The sequence below is a fragment of the Hermetia illucens genome, chromosome 1 (genome assembly GCF_905115235.1).
Source record: "Hermetia illucens chromosome 1, iHerIll2.2.curated.20191125, whole genome shotgun sequence".
Classification (NCBI taxonomy): Eukaryota; Metazoa; Arthropoda; class Insecta; order Diptera; family Stratiomyidae; genus Hermetia; species Hermetia illucens.
The window spans coordinates 205,273,381-205,298,502 of record NC_051849.1 but is presented as its reverse complement, the minus strand read 5'-3'; the positions used below and the strand labels follow the sequence as shown (position 1 = coordinate 205,298,502).

The window sequence follows — 25,122 nt, the reverse complement described above, 5'->3', positions numbered from 1 at the left end:
CGGTGAACTTCTAGCTTTTGAAGTGTGGAAGGTTGTATGGATGGACGGGGTTGATTTTCCCGCTTCTCATGAGTGGGTTACTCGGGCACTCATCCAGATTTGTGTGGCGTTAATCGAGGGCGTGTCGTAAATGCCGAAATGGGCAGCGGCAATTCGTCATTCTCTTCGGGACTCTGGTGAGCTCCTGGACTTGTCTCTGAAGAGTGAAGACCTTGCTTTCTTTTTCGGCAGAGTCGCGTTCGTTTTCGACGCAGGTAGTCTCTGGGCTGCCGTCATGGCTCAATTCTGCCTCCCCTTCACCTTCCTCGACAGGATGCGTCCTTTTGGGGCCAGGATCGAACCGAAAGGGTGACAATGACCTGCCCTTTACTTGCTCAGGCTTTACGGATATCGAAAGAAGATGAAACTTAAAATCAAATTATCGCTGGGATTAATTTTGGCAAGTTTTAAGAAAAACTTGATTGACCTAACCCTGGAAACCTGGAAGGCCATGACTTGTGAATGTATGACAAACAGCGGGTTGACATTTGTTCCAAATTGGAGACCTTGTAAAAGTTTGTTTTATTTTAAAAATTTAATTTATTGTAATTAATTTATATTGTGGATTTATTTAAAATGAAAAATTTGTTTTTATTAGCCATCCTGATATCAATCAGTTTTATATCCCAACTTTATGGCTTTCGTATAGTGAATGGGACGGAGGCCAAGTTCGGAGAGTTCCCATTTGCGGTTGGATATAATTTGATACTGACACCATTTACTTACTAAACCTTTCATTTTACTTCCATGAAGGTTGCGCTAATTACAATTTATGGCAATGGGATACCCTTTTGCAGTGGCAGTTTGATTACCTCAGTAAATGTTTTGACAACAGCTCATTGTTTCAGAAAACCCCATGATTTATGGGGCAAAGTAGTACTTGCCGGAGAGATTGATCCACTTAGACCCAGTTATGAAAGGCCACCACCCAGTAGACAGTTGCGCAGGATCATATCAGTTACCAACCATCCTAAAGCATTTGATGGACAAGGAAAAACGAATAGAGAATTTGATGTTGGGATAATTAAGGTGAGATTTGTTAGCTAAGTTTCGGTTCCGTTTCTTTAGGGGTGGAGTCTTCAGAATTGGTCCCGAACCTCAGCGCAGATTTCACCCGGATGGTGAAGAAGGGTGGTTCAGCAAGTACTGCAGCTGTTGACCGCAGAACGACGTGGTGTTGTTGATGCCATCACCTGGGGTCTCATCGCCTCCGCTGATATGCGAAACAGCTCCACTAGGTGAAGTTACGTTCCTGGCCTTCGTAGTGTCTAGACGTTGAATTGGTGAACTTCTAGCTTTTGAAGTATGGATGGGAGGGGTTGATTTTCCCACTTCTCGTAAGTGGGTGACTCGGGCACTCATCCAGATTCGTGTAGAGTTAATCGAGGGCATGTTGAAAATGCCGAAAAGGGCAGCGACCGTAGCGATAAGTCATTCTCTTCGGGACTATGGTGAACTCCTGGACTTGTCTCCGAAGAGTGAAGAACTTGCTTTCTTTTTCGAAAGAGTCGCGGTCTATATTGGCGTCGTTTTCGACGCGGGTAGTCTTTGGGCTGCCGTCAGAGCTCAATTCTGCCTCCCTTCCATCTTCCTTGATGGGATGCGTCGTGTTTGGACCAGGATCAAACCCAAGGGGTGACAGTGACCTGTCATAATCAGCGCTCTTGTGGCCATGCTATCCTAACGGGAGTCCAAACCACGTATCATGTCAGACGACATCCCGGTTATCTATACCGGACCTTAAATCTTTCCTTCATTTTCGCACCTGAGACCCTCCGGGGACCTGATCGCATTCAGATTAGAGTTATCCGTCTCTCCTCGTTCTCCAATCGGCCCTGGCTTCTGCGACGACGGAGTTTTATCTGATAAAGATAATGCTATGAGTCACGTGGAATGGGGGGAGTTTCCCAGCTAGTTGTCATTTCAGTAAAGGGGTGGGGGGGGGTATGTAGGGGTTGACAAGTTTGTGAAATATTGTATCATAAATTACTATTTACTATTTTATTGAACAAATGTTTATATTTTCAGGTGGCGGAGGCTTTTATCCTATCGGCAAATGTAGCCACTATTTCGATAGCAAAAAAAACTTTGCCGAATCGATCCTCATGCGTTGCCATTGGATTTGGTCGAAATGTATGGAAAAATATTGGGTGAATGTATAGAACTTGTTGGATTGATTGTTGCACTCATCATAAGAAAGGATTTCTTTTGAATTTAGCATTATCGAACCTTGAAAACCCTTGCCACAGCATACCATCTAAAGCCCAATGGGATGCTGGAACGTTGGCACCGGATTGGCTGCCTTAATGGCTTGTGACTATCCGTTGTGGTCTCTATTCTTCCGTTTCGTCTTCTTCAGCCTTCGCACAGCTCATCGAGTGGAGTTGGCGGCCAGCGCCGCGGAGATGATGCAAGGGGAGAATCTACGGCACCCTGCCGACCCTCTGCTGGATATCAAAGTAGGGTCAAGCTATCCCAGCATGCTGCCTCTGCTTAGGGAAACGGTTGCGAGACTGCCGACGATTTAACCTTCCCAACACATGACGCTGGAGGTCAACATCCCCAGAGACCTCGAGACATACTCGCAAGTCTTCATTAGGGTGCACCCATCATATAAGGGCTTCTTTAAAGTCCTGGAGCAAAGAGAGCACTAGCTCTGCGTGTGGGGCGGTCGAAATAAGTCTTCCTTGTGTAGACTGAAAGCTTTTGCTGAACTGTAGGATACTCCAAAAAAGCATCCGCGAAGCGTTAGGTTCACCTCTACCAACATTGGCCGGATCACGGCCCAGTTTCCTCCGCTGAACCTGCGCGGTTGCATCTGAGGGCGTAGTAATGTGTCGGCACCGCGGAGACCTGACTGCATCACCGGCAGTGTAAACGCCTCCGCCGATGCACTGAACTACCGCCGGCACATCTGGCGACCTGGCACGAGGCCGGCACCGTGCACTTTCCTCTGTTTCCAACCGCCAACAAGAGAGCCCTGTGTCAATCCATCCCATAAAAGTACACGTGTTACTCAAATGTCAAATTTATGAGCTTCGGTATATTGTGGGGTGGAAAGTTAAATGGTAGCCATCACTATAATGGGATGTAGCGCATAAACATCACCGCACACGGTCCGCTTAAATGTGCATCAACTCCTTTTACGACGATTTCAGACACCTGCATTCCTTCTCTGCTGTCCTGTGACAAATGTTCTGGGGGTAGTCTATCCATTGATCATCATCGGAGAGGGGATCCATAGCGTAGGCAATAATGCAATTATCGCCCTTCCTCATTGTGCGACTTATACATAGCCAAGCGAGTTGCTCAGGCAGGTGTGTTTCGGGTGGCTCAGTCGTGGTGAGTTTTACTGCGCTTATTTTGGTATGGAGCTCAGGTGAACCTCCGATAAGCCGTTCATACACTTCAGCGCCTCCACTCTACCCGAATCTCAGCTGATATTGGGTTTTAGCGACAAATCCAGACTCATGGCCTGCCAATTCTAGGGGAGCACATCGAATCTCATACGCCGTGCACCCTATTCAGTCTGTCCACGGAGACGTTCTTGGGCCTGCCATCGATGTGTATCCTAAAGGAGAGCTTCCCTCTGTTTAAGACTTTATATAGGCCCTCATATAGTGGTTGCAGGACGTTTCGGGAAGCATCCTCGCGAACCAAGATGTGTGTGCAGATGTCCGGGTCCCTGGGATATTAGCCTTCGTCGAAGAATGACGGGATTGCGGGCGTAATTTTAGCTTGGCCACGGCATCCCAGAGCAAGTACAAAACCTAATGGTGGAAAGGGCTGACTTAGTATGAAGCAGAGGGTCGCTAAGGAGTCTCAAGTTCTATACGTATACCAGCTCAGCACACGGTAAACTCTTCACACAAGTCAAGTAGAGCGAAAGGCAGGACTTACGACCACGAAGTGTCATCTGCCATTATAGCGACCCTCAGAGTCCTATGCCAGCGTTCCAGTATCCCATTGCATTGCAAGTGTTTGAAGCTAGGGAGTTTGCCTAACTCTGAGAACAGGGAAGACTCAAACTTTGGCTGGGACTCCCAAGCGTGGGATCCATTCCTGACAAAGTGCTTCGGCAAACGATTTTGTGGAAATGTCGGCCAGATCTGTTGCTTCAGGCCACCGCGTGAATCTATCGATGATTGCGAGGCGATACCGATGAAGCCATATGAGTCTCGCAAAGGGCCAATAATGTCGATGTGAATCGTGTGAAAATGGTTGGTAAACCGAAGGAATATGCCTACTTCTTTCTGTAGGTGTTTGGTGACTTTGCAATTCTGGCACGCGATGCACTGTTTGGCCCAGGAGTTAACATCCTTGTTCATTGAGGGCCAGAAATATTTGCTAGTGACCAGCCGATTCCTTTATTGAATGCCTTCCTTTATCGTATACTGCATGGAATACTTCCTTGCGGTAAGTGGCCGGAATATATGGCCTAGGTCTGTTTTCAGATGTCTCGCATAGTAGGTTGAGCTGAATAGGACAAACTCCCGAAATTTGTATTTGGGGTTGTCCCTGAAGCTCTGAAGCCCTGCGACATCCTACTGTACTCCGGCAATTGCTACAAAATCGACCGTGGCAAGGATTTTGACTTCTGAAATGCGTGAAAAAGCATCTGTAACTACATTGTTCTAGCCACACATGTGCTGGATGTCCGAAGCAAACTGACTTTTGAAATTGAGGTGCCAAAATTGGCGATGGGACGTTTTGTCGGGCTTCTACTCAAAAGCGATGGTAAGAGGCTTGTAGTCCGTGGACACTGTGAATTTGATTGTCATGTACGCGGCTAATAGCTCACGCTCGTACGTGCTGTAGTTCCGTTGAGTTCCATTCAATTGCTTGGAAAAGAAGCTCAATAGCTGCCAGATTTGGTTCACCTTTTGGTGAAGGGCAGCACCTACTGCAATGTCTGAGAAATCGACGAATGCGGCTAGGGGTGCATCTGGTTCAGGGAATGCAAGGAGTGTAACGTCTGCCAGCTGTCGTTTGGCTAGCTCAAATGCCTTGACGGTCTCTGTAAATCACGTAATCACGCGAGTCTTTGGTCTTGGGCCCAAACAAACAGGCGTTGAGGATCGCTTGATGCTATGCGGCTTTGTAAAAGAAACGGCGATAGAAGTCTAACATGCCCAAAAACCTTTGCAGATCCTTGCCTGTTTTATTCTGTGGGAAGTCTATCATGGCTTGAACCCTCTCTGGTTCCGGGGGGACTCCCTCAAGGGAAATCGTGTGGGCTGAAAAGTTCGTCTGCTGCTGAAGGAATTTGCATTTTTCAATGTAAAGTACAAGACCGACTTCAAGCAGACGTTGAAAAATGCACTCCAGATCTTCCAAGTGCTCAGACTCAGAGGAAGAGGCGACCGAAACATCATCCAAGTACACGAAGCAGAAGTTACGGTTTCGCAGGATAGAGTGGATGAACCTATGAAAAGTCTTCACCGCATTGTACACACCAAAAAGCATCCATGTAAACTCGAAGAATCCGTTTTCAGAATGTCTTCTTGAGCTAGAGGGATTTGGTGGTACGTCCAAAGTCGTGAAAACACCGCAGTTAGCGAGGTTGTGCGCAAAACCTTGGATGCCTGGTATGGGATAGCGTTCTGGAATGGTATCAGCCTTCAGACGTCTGTAATCACCACATGGTCTCCTGTCACCTCCAAGACCAAAAGCTATTTGATGGTCTGCAAATACCTTGCTTTAAAAGTATGTCAAATTCTTTCTCAGCAACAGCAGCCTTCTGGGATGGTAATGGACACACCTTCGAGAAGATATGGGAGCCAGTGATGCTGTCCATCATGCTGAACTGCCTGCGAGAGATTACTTTAAGTTGTTATGTTGCTGTATCTTTGAAGGAGCGAATGCGAGGGTCAGCTACTTTTTCGAAAATGATCGAAAAACTGAGAGTTGAGCAGGTGCCAAGTTTTCTTGAAGACCTAAGCGAGGTTGTGGAATCTATAAGAGAATTCTTCAACAGATCGACCAGTAATTCATAGTGGCCTAGGAAGTCTGCACCTATTATGGGACCACCGATTTGCGCTATAGCCAAACGCCATGAAAACGTTCGTTGTAGTCCTAGACTTACGTCCACTTGCCTGCAGCCGTAAGTGTCTATGGTTGAGGAATTTGCCGCCGCTAGTTTGAGTTGTTTCGGGATCAACTTGTGATTCCGCGATACCGGGAGAACTGAGACGTTCACGCTTTTGTCCACCTGGTAATGGCGCTTGATCAAATGATCTTTGATGGTTAGGCAGCGTAGAGCTACGTTCTGGGTAGAAGCCGAGTTTCCCAACGAGTGTAGTTTTCTGTTGCTGCGGTCGTGTACGGACTGGTACCCTTCTTTGCCTTGTCAGCAAAGGTGGTATCAGCAAACTGTAAGACGAGGTCCGCGACATACGGCTACTCGATTGCCCATTTCGGTTGGCACACCGCGAACGCATAGCTGACATCATGTCCTCCCGGGTGCAAAGCTCCCACCTTCGCCGCGATGGTAGCCACCGTCTGCTGAAGCTAACTTGATACTTCGCTGGCCACGAGGTGCGCATGCACCTCATGGATCTTATCAGCAGCATTAACTAGTACCCCCAAAGACCCCAATTCTTATCTATATTCTCTGGAAGGTTATTCAGGGTATCTGTCGTCCGAATTTCAAAGCAGCTCTCCCATTGTCGAGCGACAGTTAGAACATAAAAGCGGTCGATGTATATCCTGGGGGACCGCCAACCCTGTGCTAAGTGGTGGACGCACAACACGCAAGCGACTATCAAATGGCGAATCCTTTCAGGGAAGATATCAGCATCTCTCTTGTTAAGCCCTTTCAGAAGGTAACTCTTCAATCTATTGCTGATCACAAATTGGTCAATCTGCTTACCCCTACGGTGTCGGTTAGTTGGAACTCGAACTCTGTGCTCGAACAATATGTTACCAATGACGAGATGCCTATCACCATTATCCGTACACTCACGAAGGCCATGCGTCCCCATCATCCGTTCAAACAACGTGTTATCAGGGTCCACCTTGGATGAATAGTGTCTGTGAGTTCGGAATAGGTTGAAGTTTTGGCGGACCTATGACGATTGTGCAGTCTGGTTTGACAAAGGAGCACCTTTTGGGGGCTGTTTTGTCCGAGGAACAATTTGAACCCGAGTCTACCAGACCAACTGACTAAAGAGGTTTTGTTTAATTCAATGATCCTAACATCCATTGTCGGACGTCCATAACATGATCATCGTAGCAAACCTCAACTGACGCAAATCCGGGATGTTTTGGTTGGGCAATGTTGGAGGTGCTTGTGTGGTTTGATTGTCGTATAGGAGTACATAGGCGGAGGGCACAGATTGCAAATTGAAGAAGGACGCTGAAATCACTCGCAGTTTGTTGGGTTGAGTAGAGTTGATCCGGGATGGAACGATTGGTTTTCTCCTGGTTATAACTTGGGCAAGGTTAGGGCACTTGTGACAGTTGGTGAATTGGTCTTTTGACCTACAGATCACGCATTTGGACTTTCATCTGGCATCTTCGAGCATTCACCAAGGACCATGCCTATCTTCACATTTGACGAAGCGATACCTAAAGTTACAGTTGGGCATTGCTTGGTGGACCCGTTGGCAGATTTTGTTTTGTAGAATTTTTTTATTCATGATCGGCTCAAAGCGGGTCAAAGTGCAGTTTGCCGTCTTTCTAGGGGTGAGATCGTCAATCTGCAAGGAGCCTTAAAATAGAATAAACCACACGTTCATTCTACGGTCCTTTTGCATTGCCTTCGCTGTGACCAAGGGCTTAATGGATGAGACAATGGAGATGTCCTGCTCCTTGAGGATCTAGCGATTTTCTGAGTAACGTAAGCGTGTTGCCTATTGTTGATTAGTGGTCGTTGGTTGCTGCAGCGTTTGTTAGGTAGGGGCGACAGGCGACGATATCTAATAAGGTTCTGGCATTTGGCGCGCCTGTGGCTGCTAAGGCTGCTGCGGATGCTGACGAGATGTTGGCGATGGTGGGCCGGCGCTTGACTTGGAGCTCGATCCCCCGATAATTTTCCGGATCGTAGTCCCTGGGGAGACTAGCTAAGATTCCTTCAAATAGCAAGCAATCAATATCAAGTCATAACGTACATCCAATACTTGAAGATTGTCGAGTTAAATATTAGATACATTCAATGTTTCCCTAAATACAAATCTTCTAGGTAGAAGGGCCTGATGGATACCACAAATCTGACAGAAAACTTCGTTATGGGAAATTTATTATAAATTCAAGTAAGTGTGATTTCCAGAAAGGCGCGGTTTACTGTATTTACAGCCGTAAAAGGATGACACTTTTCGTAAGTAAAGATATTCAAGCGATTCGTACTTTCTATATTTCTCTCCTCGACGGATTTTAGGGTGACTCGGGAGGGCCTCTCATAGATCGTTATCCGTGGCAGAAGTATCAATATGGGGTCGACTCTGGCAGTGTAATCAGACCCAAATATAAGGTCTCGTTTTACACAAATGTAGCGTTGCACAGAAGATGGATAATCGAACAACTTGGGTACAAATCTAGCGGAACAAGGTACTGAGAATTCAATAATCACATCCAATAATTCACTCTTATTTTTGACAGGACATCTAAGTTTCTACTTATAAAGAGCGTTACTTGCGGATTCATATTTCAAATTATTTTAAAAGGACCAAATTTTAAATTGGTGCTATTTTAGGGGAGGGATCTTTGATGGCTGTTTAAAGGGGATGTAAAGTTACTTGACATGATTAACAATAAAGCAAAGGTTGGATTCGATTTCACTTAAGAAGGGGCATGGCCAACTTTACTACGCTGTGTACGCACCATGCTGGTCCCAAGCCCAGATAGAGAGGTGTCTTTAAAGCTGCGTCTGGGAAATTTCCAGAGATCAGTAATAGTGATGAATAAAGTGTAGGTGGACGCTTAGCGTAAAAAAACATAAGAATACTAAATATAACCTAATCTCACTTATTGGTTAACGAACTGGTTCTCCAAGTTGCGGGAGGAGTACGTCCTTGACATCCCTCCCTCCATGATATTCTTCAGATTTTTAGGTTGACTTGCTTTTAAGACTGAATCCGTGAAAGAAATGAACAATTTCTTGCCCTGAACTCCCGCACTTAAAACTGATGTCAGAACTAATACTATTTTCGGAAAGCACTAATCGAGGCCTTTCATTTGATACTACACATCGCTATATTAGGTGAGAAAAAGTTACACCCCCCTTTTTCATGTATGGGGGACATCCCCCTCTAAAACTCAATATGGAAGAACATTACCCACTAAATTTTTAGGTGTTTACAGTTTGAAGCTGTTCACCGAAATGTGTGTTAATAGATGGAACTGTTTCGGGAAAAATTGGCAAACCGACATATAGACCTGTGAGGAGTTGGCAGATCTCCCATCAAATGGGAGGGGCATACCTATTGATTTGTAGATCCGTGTTGATGTCCTTTTTTGCAGTTCATACTTGGACAAGTGTCGCTTAATTTCTGGTGCGTTGAACAACATCCAGAAAAATTAAACTAAAAAAGTGAGGAGGAATAAAGTTACCATGCAGGGACTTAGAACTCCAGTATCGGCGGCTTTTTGGAGTGAGCAAACCGGCTCCCTCGCTCAGGGACAACAGGGTCCTGAAATGGTGGAATTGCTTATTGTGTTGCTTGGACCAAAAGTAGTTGAGCTGTCCGAGTTTATTATGCACAAGTGCTAAGTGCGCCAAGCAATCAAAACCATTAAAATGAGCTGTCATTGGTCGCAGGAGGAAAGATATCTCAAAGAAGAGCCGACATCTGCCGGGCCAACAGTGTCATAGGCAACCCAGGTGGCAACTAACCGTAATGTCTTCGACCTCTTAGCAAACAAAAAAGTGCTGGAGAGAGATGCTGAACCTCTACGGGATCTGCAGGCGTCTGAAAGGCAAAAAGACATACAGGCAGCTCCAAAGAACGGAACTAAAAGTAGTGGCCTAATTGCGAGCGTGTCGGATGGGCTAAGGTCGTTAACAAAAAGGCGAAAATGGGTGTAAAAGTTCGCTATCTATCGTACGCAGAGATACTACTGTCAAAGTTGACCCTGGCCTAAATAATTTAAGCGAAAATGTCAGTAAGATCCGAAGGACTCAGAAAGGAGATGTCATAAGAAAAATACAGCTTGGGGGAAACTAACCGTTTTCGCAACCAAGTGAAGAACTTGGAGAGAATGCGGTATGGGCACAAAAACGTAAGGTCTATATATAGTGCAAGGACCTTGGCAGAGTAATAGCCAGAGGAGGTATTTGCATCACGTTGTAAGAACAATGTAAGTTGAAAGAACTGGGAGAAAACTCCATTGTGAGTTTTGGAAAAGCATATCGTATTGCTCAATAGGCCACCAGGCAATCACCGGTGGAGACAGTGGAGACAGAGCAGAAATTGTTGTTGCACAGAAAAGTTTGAATGGAATGGAAGTGGATTATTCGCGGTATAAGAGAGGAGAATTCCTGAAAAAGGTCACGCCATTTCGTACTTTTCCAGGAGGACTTTTTTCCTTTTTTTTGAAGGAAGTGATATTGCATTACACCAGGCACAAAGGGCAGACATTCTAAAAAAATCTCATGTGGATTTCTCCCCTCCATCTAATTCTGCATCGTTACCTTCTTACCCATCAACGTGAATGACATCTTTTGTCTTACTCTTTGTATCTTTTTTCTGGACTGTCAGGATCGCCCTTGAAATTTGACATAAGGACATTTGTCAGACTTTTTCCTCTTACTGGTTTTCTCCGCTCTTTCCAGCTTTCGTTTCGCTTCTTTTGCATGTCCTTTGCCTTTACGGGTTATTTCGCTTCCTCTCAACATGTCCACGGATAGATTGGAAACAGGCCCTTCAAATAACAGTCGAGGCTGAACCGGTGCCCCCGTTTTGGCATAGGAATCCGGCAGTATTTGGCGACGTCATAATGAACGTCACACGGTTCAGTTGCGCATTGGTCGGGCTGAATGGGAAGACTGCTCCTAGAAGAGACTAAAGTACTCGGTGACCGTTCGCCAAACCAATTGCTGGTGACAAAGTCGGCACGGTGCTGCGGTGATACACAGATAAAAAGATAAAAAATAGGTCCACGCAAGGTTAGCGAGGAGTCTCATCACACGTCAAACCAGGTGTTCCGGCTGCAGTTGGTGGTGGCAGCATTAAAAGCCACCATTTCTAAATTGACAGAATCAGTCGGTGTTTTGCGTTTCGGAAAGTAGAACTAGGTCACGCTCTAGATCCGCCTTCCGAGAAAGACGATCGAGTTGTGAATTTACCCCTCTGCAAGTACTGAGGTATGCTGGCACTACACTGAGTTCGTCGAAAAGGGTGGAAGGTATACCAACCCTTGATTTTTTCTGTAAAAAAAAGGGGGAGGTCTGGTGACGGTTAGCTGAAATGCCACCCAATGTCATCTGACAATTTACAACCCCTTGAGGCGACGCGATCACCTTGTCAATACAGGCGTTGAAATGTCGCTTCTTCCCGCATTTCAGAATCATAAATTAACGCCACAATCATTGAAACTGGCGGCAACATCTTCTCCGTCGATTTGCACCAGGTAAACTTGACTCTAGGACTTCGACGAGTGTTTTCTTGCCGGTTCATTAATGCGAATATCATCACTTCCATCTTAAGGGTAGGTTTCCTGCCCCGCTGTGGGTTGTTAGTTGATCTGCACAACACATCTGTCATTCACCATGCAACACCCTTTATCTCATCTGGAAGAATCGCATTCGGGTACTTCTTCAAAAATGCCATTACCACAGAGCGTAGTCTCGCTAAGCCCTTTGGGCATGATGTTCAGCACCACATCAACACCACTGCCTCCCTCAATTTTCTAAGGTGCATCCATTACCACTGCGGATAGACCTTGTGGTGATTTAAGACGTCTAGATTCTCAGACGATGCCAGACCGATTCCTCATTTCACTCTTCCGCTATTTTGCGCACTCTACCGCAGGCATATCATAAAATCCTTGCAGCCCATAACGACTTTCCGAAAACGGCAATGTGCTTTGAAACTTCCACTTTTGTTGGATGATGATCTGATCGCGTCTTCCTCTAAGCCCAAACGTTTAGAATCACCACGAGTCTATTTTCCAGAGTCTCCTTGCAGCCCGTCTAGCAATCAACGTTAAGAATTGAAAATTCGTACAATCACAGGTGAGGTTTCGCGCCCATCTGACTACCCCGGACCTGGCCAAAGTCCAAGCGATTTCGAGCTTCGCGCTTCCGAAAACAGTTAAGCATCTGGGAAGTCTCTTGGGCTTGTTAAACTTCTATAGCCATTTCTTGTCAAAACTACCCACCATCTGTCGATCCTTAACACCTACATTTCCAGGCCAAAGATAAAAGACTCCTGCCTGATTGTGTGCCCCCAGAGGCTCCAGTCATTTGAGACCATACGTCTGTTCAAGGACGGAGCGCGGAAGCTGAAGTCACCACCAATGCGAAAAACGAGGCCGACGTACCCAGCGATCTTCCTGCACGCATGCCCTAATTAGAACAGACAATTCTGCTACCACCTTAAAAGGTCCTGGAGCGAGACCTACACTATTTTAGCCTTGACATTGGAGGCACATTCAAGAGGGTCTCCCTAGCCTGGCAAAGACCTTTCTTGCTGGAAGAAAGCACCGCCAGGAAGAGGAGCGCGCAACGCGTCCATTTTGACTTGCGAGTAACAATAAGTTGGGTTCTTCGCTGAAACCCCTTTTGGTTTCAGCTGGGGGTGTACTGCTGCGGGGAAGCGAGCAATTTGAATGGCGGGCGGACCCAATTTTAAACGCTGAAATAGCTTCCCTCCTCTAGTATTCCCTTTGGTATTTTCCCAATAAATTTGTTGACCGTTCGCACCATAACCTTTTGAGTTTTCAAAACCACTTCGTATATGCTGCTGGATCGGTTCGTTCTAGCGTTGGTGTAGGACACAGAGAAACATATGGTATTACAAGACGGTCACAGCTGAGTACTGTTCACAAAATTGCCTTAGCACGGTTGCCTGTAAAAAATTTGAAATCAAAACACAATCACTCGGTCTTCCAGATCCCCCGTCGTAGAAGGTCTGCAATTTGACCAACCCTTATGTTTCTAGAGGTAAGTGTAGTCAAATATGTGCTGAAAATTTAACTAACTGAAGAATCAGTTTCATCCAAAATGGGTCTCACCAAAGTTCCCAGTTTGTCCTGACGTTCCGCCGAAAGTTCTGCTTCCTTGTCTTCTGGTTTCTTTGGATACTGTCACACCCAGCGGTGTTTCAACGTCCACTTCTGCATTCTCAAGAGAGGTCGCCTTCTTTCGTGGTGGATGCCACTGCCGCCTGCTGGGAGTCTTCCAAGGTTTCCTGTCTTCCACTTTTCCTGGTAAAGTCGAAAGAGAAGGTTAAGACAGACAAGATCAAGTCTGTTGTCCCCGCCTTTTTGCGGCTCAGCTTTCCTTCTGCCGAAGCTTCGCCTTCCGTTTTCTGGAAAAAATGGGTAACAGTGCCATTGACGGACACTAAATGCAGGCTTGTCAGAGGAAATATGATTCTAGTAAGACCTTCAAAATCAGTGCCTCAACCGCAACTTGATTGCTGGAAGTCGAGGGTGGATTTGAAGTCCTCTGTGGCTTGCTTTTCCTGATTTTGAAATGAGCCTAATGCTGATGAATTTGACTTTATATCGAACCCATAAGGGGGTATCTTGAAAGACATTCAACATCCGGTGTTAACGATGTCAAAGTAAAAGACAGTTTTCAACTTGCATGCCGAGAATAGCCCTGCTTCCCTCATGGACAAAGGACGATTTTATTGGCTCACGTATTTACGACAAGTAGCGAAATGTCAGTTATCCCGAATTTTGATTTATTTCAGAAATTTATTCAATTTTAAATTAGTTTAATTTTTCCCATACGATGGAAAGTTTGCCCCTCCTATCCACTCTGATAACATTCAGTATTTTATCACCGGTTTATGCTGACAGCCCTTCGATCCGTGTAGTGAATGGAACAGAGGCCAAGTTGGGACAGTTTCCATTTGCGGTTGGTAGAATTTTGTCCCAAGACTATCATGATTCATTCATTCTCCTCCCATGAAGGTTGCGATAGTTCAAAATTATGGCACTGGAAGACCTATCTGTACTGGCAGTCTGATTACCCCGAAGAATGTTTTAACAGCCGCTCATTGTTTCAGGACAAGCGATGTTGTGAAGAGAAGAGCACTCCTTGCCGGGGAGACTAGTCCATATAGACCCAGCTCTGAAAAGCCACCACCCAGTAAGCAGTTGAGGAAGATTGCATCAGTTACCAACCATCCCCAGGCATTCGACAAGGGTGGAAACACGGATGCGGAGTTTGATGTTGGAGTACTTGGGGTGAGAATTTTTGGCTAACTTTGGTTTCAACTCTTCTAAGAAGTATAGTAGTGGAGCTTTCTTTGCTTTGGGGCCTATCAAATTTGCACAAGTTAGTTGCATTCTAATCCTGAAAGGACCAAGGGGCTAAAAACAAAACTCCTGTAAACTACATTATTGCTTATTATACAGGCCTTTGGTTCCTCCTGCCTTGTTAACATTTTAAGAGCTCCGCTGAAAATGTAGGGGCTGAAATCTTCAAGACTGACCAAAAATAGGATCATAATCTTCATGAGAGGTGGACATGGAAAGTAACCACCACTACTACTCGAAGGAGCCTTCATTAGCACCTGACTTTGCCACATCATCAGCATACTTTGGCCTGAGTCTGAATCTCGTACCGGTAGATAATTGAGGGAGAAAATAGCAGTGGATAGGTCACATTCTAAGAAAAAGCAACGAATGCTTTGTTGGGTATACCATGAAATGGGATCCGATATTTTGGAGTGGCCGACGAATGGGTGCCCATTGAAGCCCATGGCACAAGATAGTAGAGTGAACGTTTAAGCTTTTCGGGACGACTTGGGGAGAGTTAAAGCACATTTTGGTGAAGTGGGATAGGGGTGGGAAACGCGATAAGCTCCATTTAGGAGATACAGGACACCATACATTTACAAGTGACGATGAACTATAAAGAAGCACTATGACCAATGAAGGGTAGCGAATTCCAGAACAACAACCTGATAGGGAGTTCTAACATTACACATGAGCTCCCTTGGAATTACATAGGAACGCGCGTTTAATTCCACTTTTCTCTTTAAATTGAGCAGTGCTTTTCTCGGGTGTGATTTGCCGATACCAAGGTAGGTGAATGCGTTTACACACAGTACGCGCCAGACTACCAGCTAAACACTTGCCTGTAGAACTAGCTTGGAACCATTTGATACGTTACTTCGAACTAGCCCTCTTCCGGTTTCGGTAGTCTCCAAGTCAGGAAATTCCTTTCACCAACGAGAGGGGAGGAAGGAAGTTATTAGTTCAGGGGACCCCTTGACATCTGGTGTCTCCGCGGTCGAGTTCAATCTTCATCGCGATAAGAAGAGCCCGAACATAATGCACAACACGACCCCATCTGCCAGTGCTCTTCAGTATCTCCTTGATAATGTTATCTGGAGAGAACTTCCATGTGTCGCCATAAAGCTGCTGAAAAAAACCCTCCCACCTTTCATACGAGAAAAAGGTGTGTTCGGCATCGTCCGCCACTCCATTGCGGAACACACAATCCGGAGGTCGCGCCTTCCCAATCTTGTGCATGAATTGAGTTCAGCCACAGATAAAAATTATCGATGAGCCGCGCAGCCTATCTGCCTCTTGGCTCATTTTGCCAAGAAAGTTGACATTCGGGAAGTGTACTTTGACGCTCATCACCGCCAACCACCCTTTTTAAGTCTTTTCCCTTATGGCCGTAAATGATTTCATGTTCCTTAGCAAGGAGGAAAACAGGGGTCACTCCGATGTCACCACCACGGCCGGTGCTGAGACCGTGCGATAAGCGGATGCCACACGCAAAGCTCCCCATTTCTGCATTTGAGTAAGGCGCTTACGAAGCACCTACTTGTCAAGTGTATCAACCCTTCGTCCCGTAGAAAAAAATGGATTGCGTTTATCCCATAAGAAGACGTTTTCTGGTTGATACAGGGCCCCAAAATTCGCAATTAGCCGACTCAAAGCCGAGGTTCCAGATGGAGCCCTGCCTTCTGCTGCTTTGTTGCCACCCGCCAAGTCCGATTCTTTTGACATATTGAATCTTAGCAGACTATCGTAGGAAGCGTTCAATAGGTTGGGCCCTAGGATGGATCCCTGTTCTACACCCGACGTAATCTCCATCATCATCCGGCCTTTAGCGTCCTATAGAACAGGGAATCATCTATCAGATAACTCTTCAATATTCGCAAGAGATAGCTCAGCACGTAAAATGGGTTTTCTAATGCGCCTACCATATATGTCCATTTCACGGAATTAAAGGCATTTCTGACATCAAGCGTTACGAGCGGATTAGTGCGAATCCACCACCACCTTCTAGCGACAAGGAAAAACGCCCTCCTTTGGGCAGGCGTTGGAACATCCAGAGTAACAAATCTGGTCGTTGGCGGAACACTAATTTGTAAACTTCCGCCAAAATATCATCAGGACCTGGCGCGTCGTTCTTTTCGATGGTGGGGACTGCTTCTTTTAGCTCTCTTACTGTGAAAACAGGGCAATCCTCGACGCTGTCCGCGCTATTGGAATCAACCCTTATGGGATGTCTGGGAAATGTTGCTGGTACAATACGATCCATCTGGTCGGTTCTCAGTATACAGGGCTTCCGCAAAGCCCCGATTTTCCGAATGGCAAGTTTATAGGCCAGGTTCTGCCAGCCATGAGTTTTCCTTTTATTTATCACACTCCGGAGTGTGATCCCTCTTCTACCCTCATGTCTGCATCCTCCCAGGCGTGTAAACGTTGTGCCAAACGGGAGAGTTTATGACACTCCTTCCGTAGGTCGGGAATTTCAGCCACCATACCATAGAAGGCCTACCACGGCTGGAGTCAATCCAGGGTATGGAAAAGTCACATGCTGTCGTTTTCAGGTTCATCACTAAGTTTATGGCTGTGCCAGTTGCAACGCTACTACCTCCCGAAGCTCGTCCAGGGCGACACTGCCTGTTCCAAGAGCTTCGATAAACTTCTCTATGTTCGTCCTCGCGACATTCCACAAGCAAGAGGAACGTCGAGTTGATGCACGCGGGCAAGTAACGTCAACCACTGATGACCAATTGCCGAGAAGTCTTCTAGGACTTCCCACCCGTCCACCGATGATACCTGAGATTCCGACGCAATAGTGATGTCAGGAATGCTTTGCTTACAGCCTGGGTGCCGAAACGTTGGCGTGGATCCGGGGTTTACAGGTACGATCCCAAATTTCGCCGCCATTTCCAAGATCCATTTCCAGCTAGGGTATGGGCAATAAAAACTTCTTATTCGCCAGTTAGAGAACAAAATTTAGTCTTTTTTCCCACTGTTAAAATCACCGCCTACCAGGGTTGACCCTTCGTGCCCGAAAAGGCGTCCTCCAGAGCATCAAGCCGGCACCGAAAGTCCGGTATCGTCTCATCCGGCGTCAGCTAAACGCTAGAAAACGTTATTCCGAAAGACCGAACCCAGACAAACCCATTTCCTCGGCCTTGGGCAAGAACACTTAGTTGAGCGTCGTCCCGAACCAAGATCGCAGCCGTGCCCGATAAGTCGAGATGCCATGAAGCCAGGTCCCTGTTTCGGTATTGCTCGCTGATTAGCACTAGATCAGCATCCATCTCCGCAGCAAACTGAGCTAGCAAGTGGTGAGCGGTTGCACTCCGGTTCATCTTAATTTGTAAAGTGCCGATCATGGCGTTCGCACTATAGTCCTTTCCAGTTCCGCCCTGAAAATTGCGCGCCACGATCCCTGTAGAGAACGCAACTTTCGCCTTCACTGCAGGTCTTCCCTTGGTGACCAACCTGGCCGCATCTCCAGCATGCTGTACTCCTGTCCGGCCCCTTGCAAGTTGCTAAGGTGTGTTCACAATCCAAACATCTGTAGCACATGGTGGAGCCTATCCACATTCGTACCCTGCATAAACCCATCCAATTTTTATTTTCCCGCTGCTGAGGAGTTTCCTTGCATATTGTTCGAAGACTTCCACTAGAGCGAGTTTTTGGCCTAGAGCATTTACAGAGATGATACCTATCCGCACATTGGTTACCTCCGGACATTCACGCTTTATCGCCTCCTCCACTTCGACCTTTTCTCTGAGGCAGTCAAAATCCCGGATTTCTAGAGAGCACATAGGGTCCAGACTAGATACAAAAACCTTCTCGCCCACTAACCCCTTGATCGCTTCGCAGAATGTACTCTTGCTAGCCTTCTTCGGGCCCAGTTCGACGAGGACACCGCCACCCCTCGTTTTTCGTAGGCAGGGTTCTTCTGCTCCGTTGTCTTCGGGTTTCATCCTGTAGCAGATTTCACTAAGGATTTCCGCAAATGTCTTGCCTTCCGTCGGTTTAATGATCAGAGCCGACGATCTAGTCCTTCTTCGTTTTCTCGTCTTTTTCTGCTACTGGCTTTTAGTTTGCAGCCCCCTTGACTTTGAATAGACGGGTCTCTGTCGTCGTAGCCAGTTGTTTCCTTTTATCCTTTTTTTGGCTTCTTTTTTGGACCCTGGACACTACTTTGATAAAGTCTCATTCAGGCACGTCCTCCTCTTTCCATTTTTTCCCCAGTTTTCTTTGCGATGGGCTATCTGCGATCTGTTTGCTGCAAGAGTGCGGCTGTTTCTGCTTTTCAAGCATCTCCCGCTGGTCTCCACATTCGCCTGTAGTAGAAGATGCGGTTCAGTAGTTCCCCCAGTTCCATCAGTTCATTTTGGACGCCTGTGCTGACGTTCCTCACGCGGACTGCACTTCCACTCTGTTCTTGTCCGGGTCCACCTGCTCAGGACTACCAATTCTCACAGTGCTTTTTTTTGCAACCACAAAATATTGGAGTTGTCGTTCCCTTACCGTCAGTCGTGCCAATTTGTAAGGTTTCTCTTTATTTAGACGTTCCGGTATCACATCAAATATGTCAGTCCTCGCTGCATCTTTCGCTGAACGTTGCGGTGAACGGCGCATTTTTATACTGCACCCAAACGCGCCCAGCTCTTCCTCTTTCCCCGCTATTTCGTCGATTTTTTTTGTGGGTTTAGGTTTATTTTCCATGGAAAATCTACCAGGGCATCATGTGCAACGCGTTCCGGGATGCAACAGTCAGGAATGGGTGTACCCTCAGGAACACAGCCCCTACCCCAGTACCTTCAGGCCTAACCTACGCTTAGCTTTTGCCGGAATTCACGGACGAATCAGTGTTCGCTCAGAGGCAACACGGTCTAATAACACCGGTTCAATGCACACTACCGACCAGGGTTCCGAAAGGGCTAGCTCCTAATACACGCCACAACTACCACTTTATCAGAGCTAGGCCCACAGCACCGGATCGGCTCCGGGGACTCCTAATGTGCCCCGATGTGTACCGGTCATTCGCAGTTCGCTCTTCACCGAGAGGCTTTCTCATGGCTTCTACCTACACCGCAGGTGTACTGCCAGCTAGGGGGTAAAAATAACTTTTTCAGCACCTCGGAGACGTCACACCCCGTATCGTAAGCGACCCGTTAAAGGTAGCTGACGACCCTTGAAGGATATAGCAGCACAGAAGAAACACGAGCGCAGGACAGTCTGAACTTGACCTTCGTGTTAGAATAATTGCATTTCCAGTTTTTAGGCAAGGCAGCAAAGGCGAATCAAGCGCTGTTAATGCGTCGAACGACATCCAGTTCGATGACACCGTCGTTGTTGTTTGTTGATTGAAGCCTTCGATACTCTACATAATAATGCAGATAGGGGGAGTATTGTCAGTCTGACGGGCGCTGAGCGCCTTGGGTTTGTTAGTGTTTATCTTGAATTCAACTCTGCTCGCCTCTCTTTCCACATTCAGAACCATTTGACCAAAGTCCATGGCCCGGTGAGAGAGCAAACGAATGTGATCAGTGTAGTTGAAGTGTTTGAGGAGAGATGTCATCATCCATTGAACTCGTTGGTAACAAGGGGTCGCAAAACTCCAATCTTGCATGAAATGGCGGACGCAACTTTCTAGTCCAACGTTTGCATATTATTACGCACATCCAGAAGACAACTGCTAAATCTACTGCTGACCACAAAGTGGTTAATCTGATTGCTCGTATGGGTAGGTCAGTCGAAACTCAGCTGATCTTACGGCAAGTTCGCTGACGACCCCTGAAGGAGCCTATGAATGATATGACAGCATAGCCAGGGTAAAACTGTACACGACCATTAGAGAATTCGGTATCCCAACGAAATTGATAAGACTGACTAGGGTGACCCTGGCTAATGTTCGAGGCCAAATGAAAGCAGCGGGATCACTCCTGAGACCATTCAACATCAACGACGGTCTAAGACAAGGGGATGCCTGATGATGTGTCCTCTTTTACCTGACCCTGAAGAAAGTGACTCGCGATGCTGATATCAATGAAAGCGACATCTCCTCAAGTCCACAAAATTACAGGCCGACGATGACGATATTGACATTATGGGAAGAATGCGAGATCGACCGGTTGTTGGCTTTCAACAGAGCCTGTTTCAGCTTACAAAAACTGTTTCTCCCGAAATGTCTCATCATAGGATCTCTAACTCTACAAGGCAATGATCTTGCCAGTCCTTATGTATTCCTCGGGGGCCTGGGTTCTTACCAAGAAAAATTGGGAGCTGTTGGCCGCGTTTGAGAGAAGGATCCTCCGAAGAATTTTTGGCCTTTAGACAACGATGAAATCCATGAGTGATACCACGATCGTCTGGTTTTGAATAAAATCCGGCTGAACAGGTTGCGGTGGGCGGGTCACCTAATCGGTATGGCAGCTTTTAGGGATATCGAATTGGTGCAACTCGACCAAAACGGGGGTGTCTGGAGTTCCCTACTAAGGCAGTCCTAGACCGGATACCGGCTGTTGAGCCGTTGACATTGACCGACAAGTTTGTGTTCCAGAACAATTTCCTTTAATTTAAATAATTTTTATACTTGCAGGTAGAGGAGCCATTTATACTATCATCGAACGTTGCCACTATTTCAATAGCAAAGAGAGCCCTTGACAATCTTTCCCTATGCATTGCCCTTGGATTTGGGCGAAATGTAAGAAGAAGTATTGGATGAATTTATAGTTAGGACTTGATGGATTGATTGTTGTCAACGTTACCGCAGAGGTACATAATGTGTATTAAGTTGTTTAGAATTATGGAGATCCTTCGCGAATTTGGTGGGGACCGTAGGTCGCCAGTTCCTAGAATGCTGACTTTAACCATTTTTAGTTTCAATGTTGAGTTTAAGGGGATCATATGCATGAAAAGGAGCCGTGCAAACATCTTTTTTCTCTGATTAAAGTCATAGGGGGTGAGTCCTAGGGGGTTTTACGTGAGTACCTGTCTCGTGCACTTAATCCCACGGTCTTCTTAAGACACGGATTGATTTTGTGACCACAATCAGAGCCCCGCTGTGACAAGCAACAACGATATCAGTCTATACAGTCTATACCTGATGATACCTAAAAGCCACCTATCAAGTCCTAAGCATACATCCAATAGTTTAAGACTTTTATGGTATACCTGTAATACGCGTAACCTTATCCTTATTACAGGTGGATGGACCCGACGGAGTTGAAGAATCTAACAGAAAACTTTATTACGGGGAATTTACAGTGAATTCTCGTAAATGTGATTCAGAATTTTGGAAAAAAACTACTTATTGCATTTACAGCTCTCAAAGGATAACACATCATGTAAGCGAGCGTATTTATGGGGGGCTCATTTTCAGCATAGCGTCTTAATGAGCTTGTGAAGGATACAATAGAATTCTGTCTGGATGTCTTAATTTTCAGGGTGATTCAGGAGGGCCTCTTATAGGCCGTTATGGGTGGCAGAACTACCAGTATGGGATCAACTCCGCTGCTATACGAAAACCCGACTATAAAGCAACGATTTATACGAATGCAGTGTTTCACAGAGAATGGATAATGAACAACATTGACCTTGGGTACAGACTCAGAGAATCCGGCGAAAGTGGAAGTTCTGTAATCACATTCTTGAATTTACTTCTATTTTTGACAGGACCTTCAACTTATATTTCTTTCAACTCCTTAAAGCTAGCATCTTCGGGTTTCTAGCCAATTAAAAAAAAAACTTAATTTTATGCAACCCAAAATTACTTAGGCTTTTGTGGTCAACACATTTAGTAAATTGCATTCTAAGCTTAGCTTAACTAACAAGAAAGGATCACATTTCGCTGCGGTGAAGCTTCTTACAATAATTCCTGTCACTTGGAAGGAGAGCATTCTCCGAATAAATGCATGCCCATTTCCAAGATTTTGCGAAAAATAAAACCCAATTAAAATGCCTTTGCCTTTTGTTAAGGACGAGGGAGGTCTTGAAAAGAAGCTGATCTGGACACACTGGCTTCTGGAATTTTTGCTGCTAAAGTCACTTCAAAGGGTAGTATCAAAGTCACTTCAAAGGGTCAAAGGCTAGTGTAGGTCCCAGGGCGAAACGTGGATTGGTACCCAGGATGCAGCATAAAACCTGGGAAATGCCTGTTGAATCAACCCCAAGAGCTTTACTACCAAACCCTATCTCCACCTCCACGTGGTGACCGCTGGGAGCTCTTTCGTAACGAAAAGCTGCAGACGGAGAAGGATGAAGGCGAGTCTCCGGTGCTTAAAAAAGGGACAAATTGTACCAACTGGTCCTCCAGGTTGGGGGTCGGGTAGGGCTGACAACCCTACACGGAAAACCGAAGTTACGAAGCCACAAAAGGAACTTCGAACAGGATGGATCTTACAATGCCGAACCTGGTAACGCCAAAGGATTAACGATTTGGGCATTTTCTCATGGAACGTGCGCTCCCTGTACAGAGATAGAGCTGATGAGCAGCTAGCCGATACCCTGTCCCAATGTAGGGCTGATATAACAGCGTTACAAGAGATGCGATGGACAGGGACCGGTTTCCTGGAGAAGAGCCGCTACACCATATATTATAGCGGTCATCCAGTAAACCATGTGCTCGGAGTAGGTTTCTTAGTCAGCCAATGAAACCTGCTGTCAAGTTTAGAAATATAAGCTTCATTAACGTTGACGTCCCTACCGAGGAGACTGCAGAATCGGAGAAAGATACCTTTTACGAGGCAGTACAACGAACCCCTGGGGATTTTAACAGCCAAGTAGGGAAGGAGCTCTTATTCGGGCAATACGTTGGCTCCCATAGCTTACACGAAAAAAAAACAAATAATAACGGACTGCAGATTATTCAATTAGCAGTGTCACACGAAATGGTTGTTGAAAGCACCTCGTTTGCGCAAAAAGCGGTCCACAAACATACGTGGTCCTCTCCAGACGGGACCACTTTCAACCAAATTAACCACGTGTTGATCGAACGCCGCCACCTCTCAGCCTTGGTGAATGTCAGAACATATACGGGGGCCAATATAGACTCGGATCACTATCTCGTTGGCATTGTGCTTCGAGCTCGAATAACAATACCACCTAGAATCCCCTCTGACAATCAGGTGAGAGTGAACACTGAAGCCATCCACAACACAGTCCTCCCCGACACCTATAAGAGGGAAATGGATGCCGCAATAACCGCAGTCAACAAAGGACCTGGAGATGAGGCATCAACAAATGATCTTCACAATCACCTGAAGAACGTTATCATGGATGCGGCCACAAACATACTTGGCCCAAAGGCAAAAGGAGTCGGAACGGCTGGTTTGACGATGAATGTAAGCTAGCAACGGAACGGAAGATTCGTGCATACCGAGTAATGTTGCATTCCCAAAGAACGCGGGCACGCGCAGAGACTTATCACGAACTCCGTCGAGCGGAGAAGCGACTTCACAGATGGAAAAAGGAAGCCTGGGAGAACCAAGAAGTCTGTGAACTAGAAAAGTACACGGGGCAAATACACCAGGCGGGGAAGTTTTACCAACAAGTCAGCAGGATGAAGCCTTAAACACCTCGATGCTCATCCTGCCGAGACAAAGAGGGAAATCTGATTTCCGACAGAATGGGCATATTCGAGCGATGGGTTGAGTACTTTGATGAGCTACTGAACAACCAGAACATCGGCGAGTTGGAGGTACCGCCAAATGAAGACCACGGACAAATACTGCAAAACAGTCCGTGCAATTCATCGGCTAAAAAATCATAATTCGCCAGGAGCCGATGGAATTACAGCCGAATTGGTTAAATATGGGGGCGACCAATTACACCAAGTGGGTCATAAACTTGTGCTCAAGGCATGGATCAGCGAATCAATGCCTCCCGATTGGCAAAGAGGCATTATCTGTCTCATACATGAAAAGGGAGATATCACCCAGTGCAGCAATTATAGAGCTATCACGTTGCTGAGTACCATCTATAAGATATTCACGACTATCTTGCTAGGCCGGATAGCCCCATACGCTCGGAACATCATTGGCACATACCAAAGAGGCTTCACTCCGGGCAAATCAGCAACAGATCAGATTTTCTCTCTGCGGCAAGCGGTGGAAAAACTGCTGGAATATGGACAAAAGTTGCACCATCTGTTCATCGACTTTAAAGCGGGCTATGATAGCATAGCCAGGGTAAAACTGTACACGGCCGTGAGAGAATTCGGTATCCCGACGAAATTAATAAGACTGACTAGGCTGACCCTGACCAATGTACGAGGCCAGATAAAAGCAGCAGGATCACTCTCAAGACCATTCCACATCAACAACGGTCTACGACAAGGGGATGCGCTATCATGCCTCCTCTTTAACCTAGCCCTCGAGAAAGTGATCCTTGATCCTGAGGTAAATGCAAGAAGTACGATAATCTTTAAGGCCACCTCTTCAAGTCCACCCAACTACTGGCCTATGCTGACGATATCGACATCATGGGAAGAACGACCCGAGACGTACAAACTGCCTTCATCCAGATCGAGAAGGCGGCGCGAGATGTGGTGGCAACGTCAGCACCGAAGCCGAATCAACCAATAACGTCAAGCCGCACTGGTCAAACGGGAAGAATAAGGATAGGAGAATACAACTTTGAGACCGTTGACAGTTTCTCCTATCTAGGTTCGAAAATCACAACCGGTAACAGCTA

At 46.3% G+C, this 25,122-nt stretch overlaps 2 protein-coding genes across 2 annotated transcripts; both read left to right on the top strand.

Moving 5' to 3' along the window:
- The first annotated feature begins 513 nt into the window (after positions 1-513).
- Positions 514-8,811, top strand: LOC119661490 (hypodermin-A-like). Its single transcript, XM_038070855.1, has 6 exons — positions 514-729; positions 793-1,068; positions 2,068-2,172; positions 8,222-8,356; positions 8,417-8,586; positions 8,638-8,811. The coding sequence occupies exons 1-6, from the start codon at positions 616-618 to the stop codon at positions 8,729-8,731; spliced, it is 894 nt and encodes a 297-aa protein (XP_037926783.1). The 5' UTR covers positions 514-615; the 3' UTR covers positions 8,732-8,811.
- Positions 8,812-13,822: 5,011 nt separating this feature from the next.
- On the top strand, positions 13,823-22,160 carry LOC119647264 (thrombin-like enzyme acutin). The gene is made up of 5 exons (XM_038048155.1): positions 13,823-14,065; positions 14,122-14,397; positions 21,029-21,133; positions 21,636-21,776; positions 21,876-22,160. Exons 1-5 carry the CDS (start codon positions 13,940-13,942, stop codon positions 22,158-22,160), a joined length of 933 nt encoding a protein of 310 aa, XP_037904083.1. The 5' UTR covers positions 13,823-13,939.
- Positions 22,161-25,122: the final 2,962 nt, after the last annotated feature.

What these genes read in the sequence shown, in the direction of transcription:
- LOC119661490 (XM_038070855.1), top strand. Translation starts at nt 616, where the DNA reads ATGAAAAATTTGTTTTTATTAGCCATCCTGATATCAATCAGTTTTATA. An exon ending in TTGATGTTGGGATAATTAAG is followed by an intron (nt 1,069 to 2,067) that starts GTGAGATTTGTT and finishes TTATATTTTCAG; the next exon opens with GTGGCGGAGGCTTTTATCCT. An exon ending in CCATTGGATTTGGTCGAAAT is followed by an intron (nt 2,173 to 8,221) that starts GTATGGAAAAAT and finishes CAAATCTTCTAG; the next exon opens with GTAGAAGGGCCTGATGGATA.
- LOC119647264 (XM_038048155.1), top strand. Translation starts at nt 13,940, where the DNA reads ATGGAAAGTTTGCCCCTCCTATCCACTCTGATAACATTCAGTATTTTA. An exon ending in TTGATGTTGGAGTACTTGGG is followed by an intron (nt 14,398 to 21,028) that starts GTGAGAATTTTT and finishes TTATACTTGCAG; the next exon opens with GTAGAGGAGCCATTTATACT. An exon ending in CTCAAAGGATAACACATCAT is followed by an intron (nt 21,777 to 21,875) that starts GTAAGCGAGCGT and finishes CTTAATTTTCAG; the next exon opens with GGTGATTCAGGAGGGCCTCT.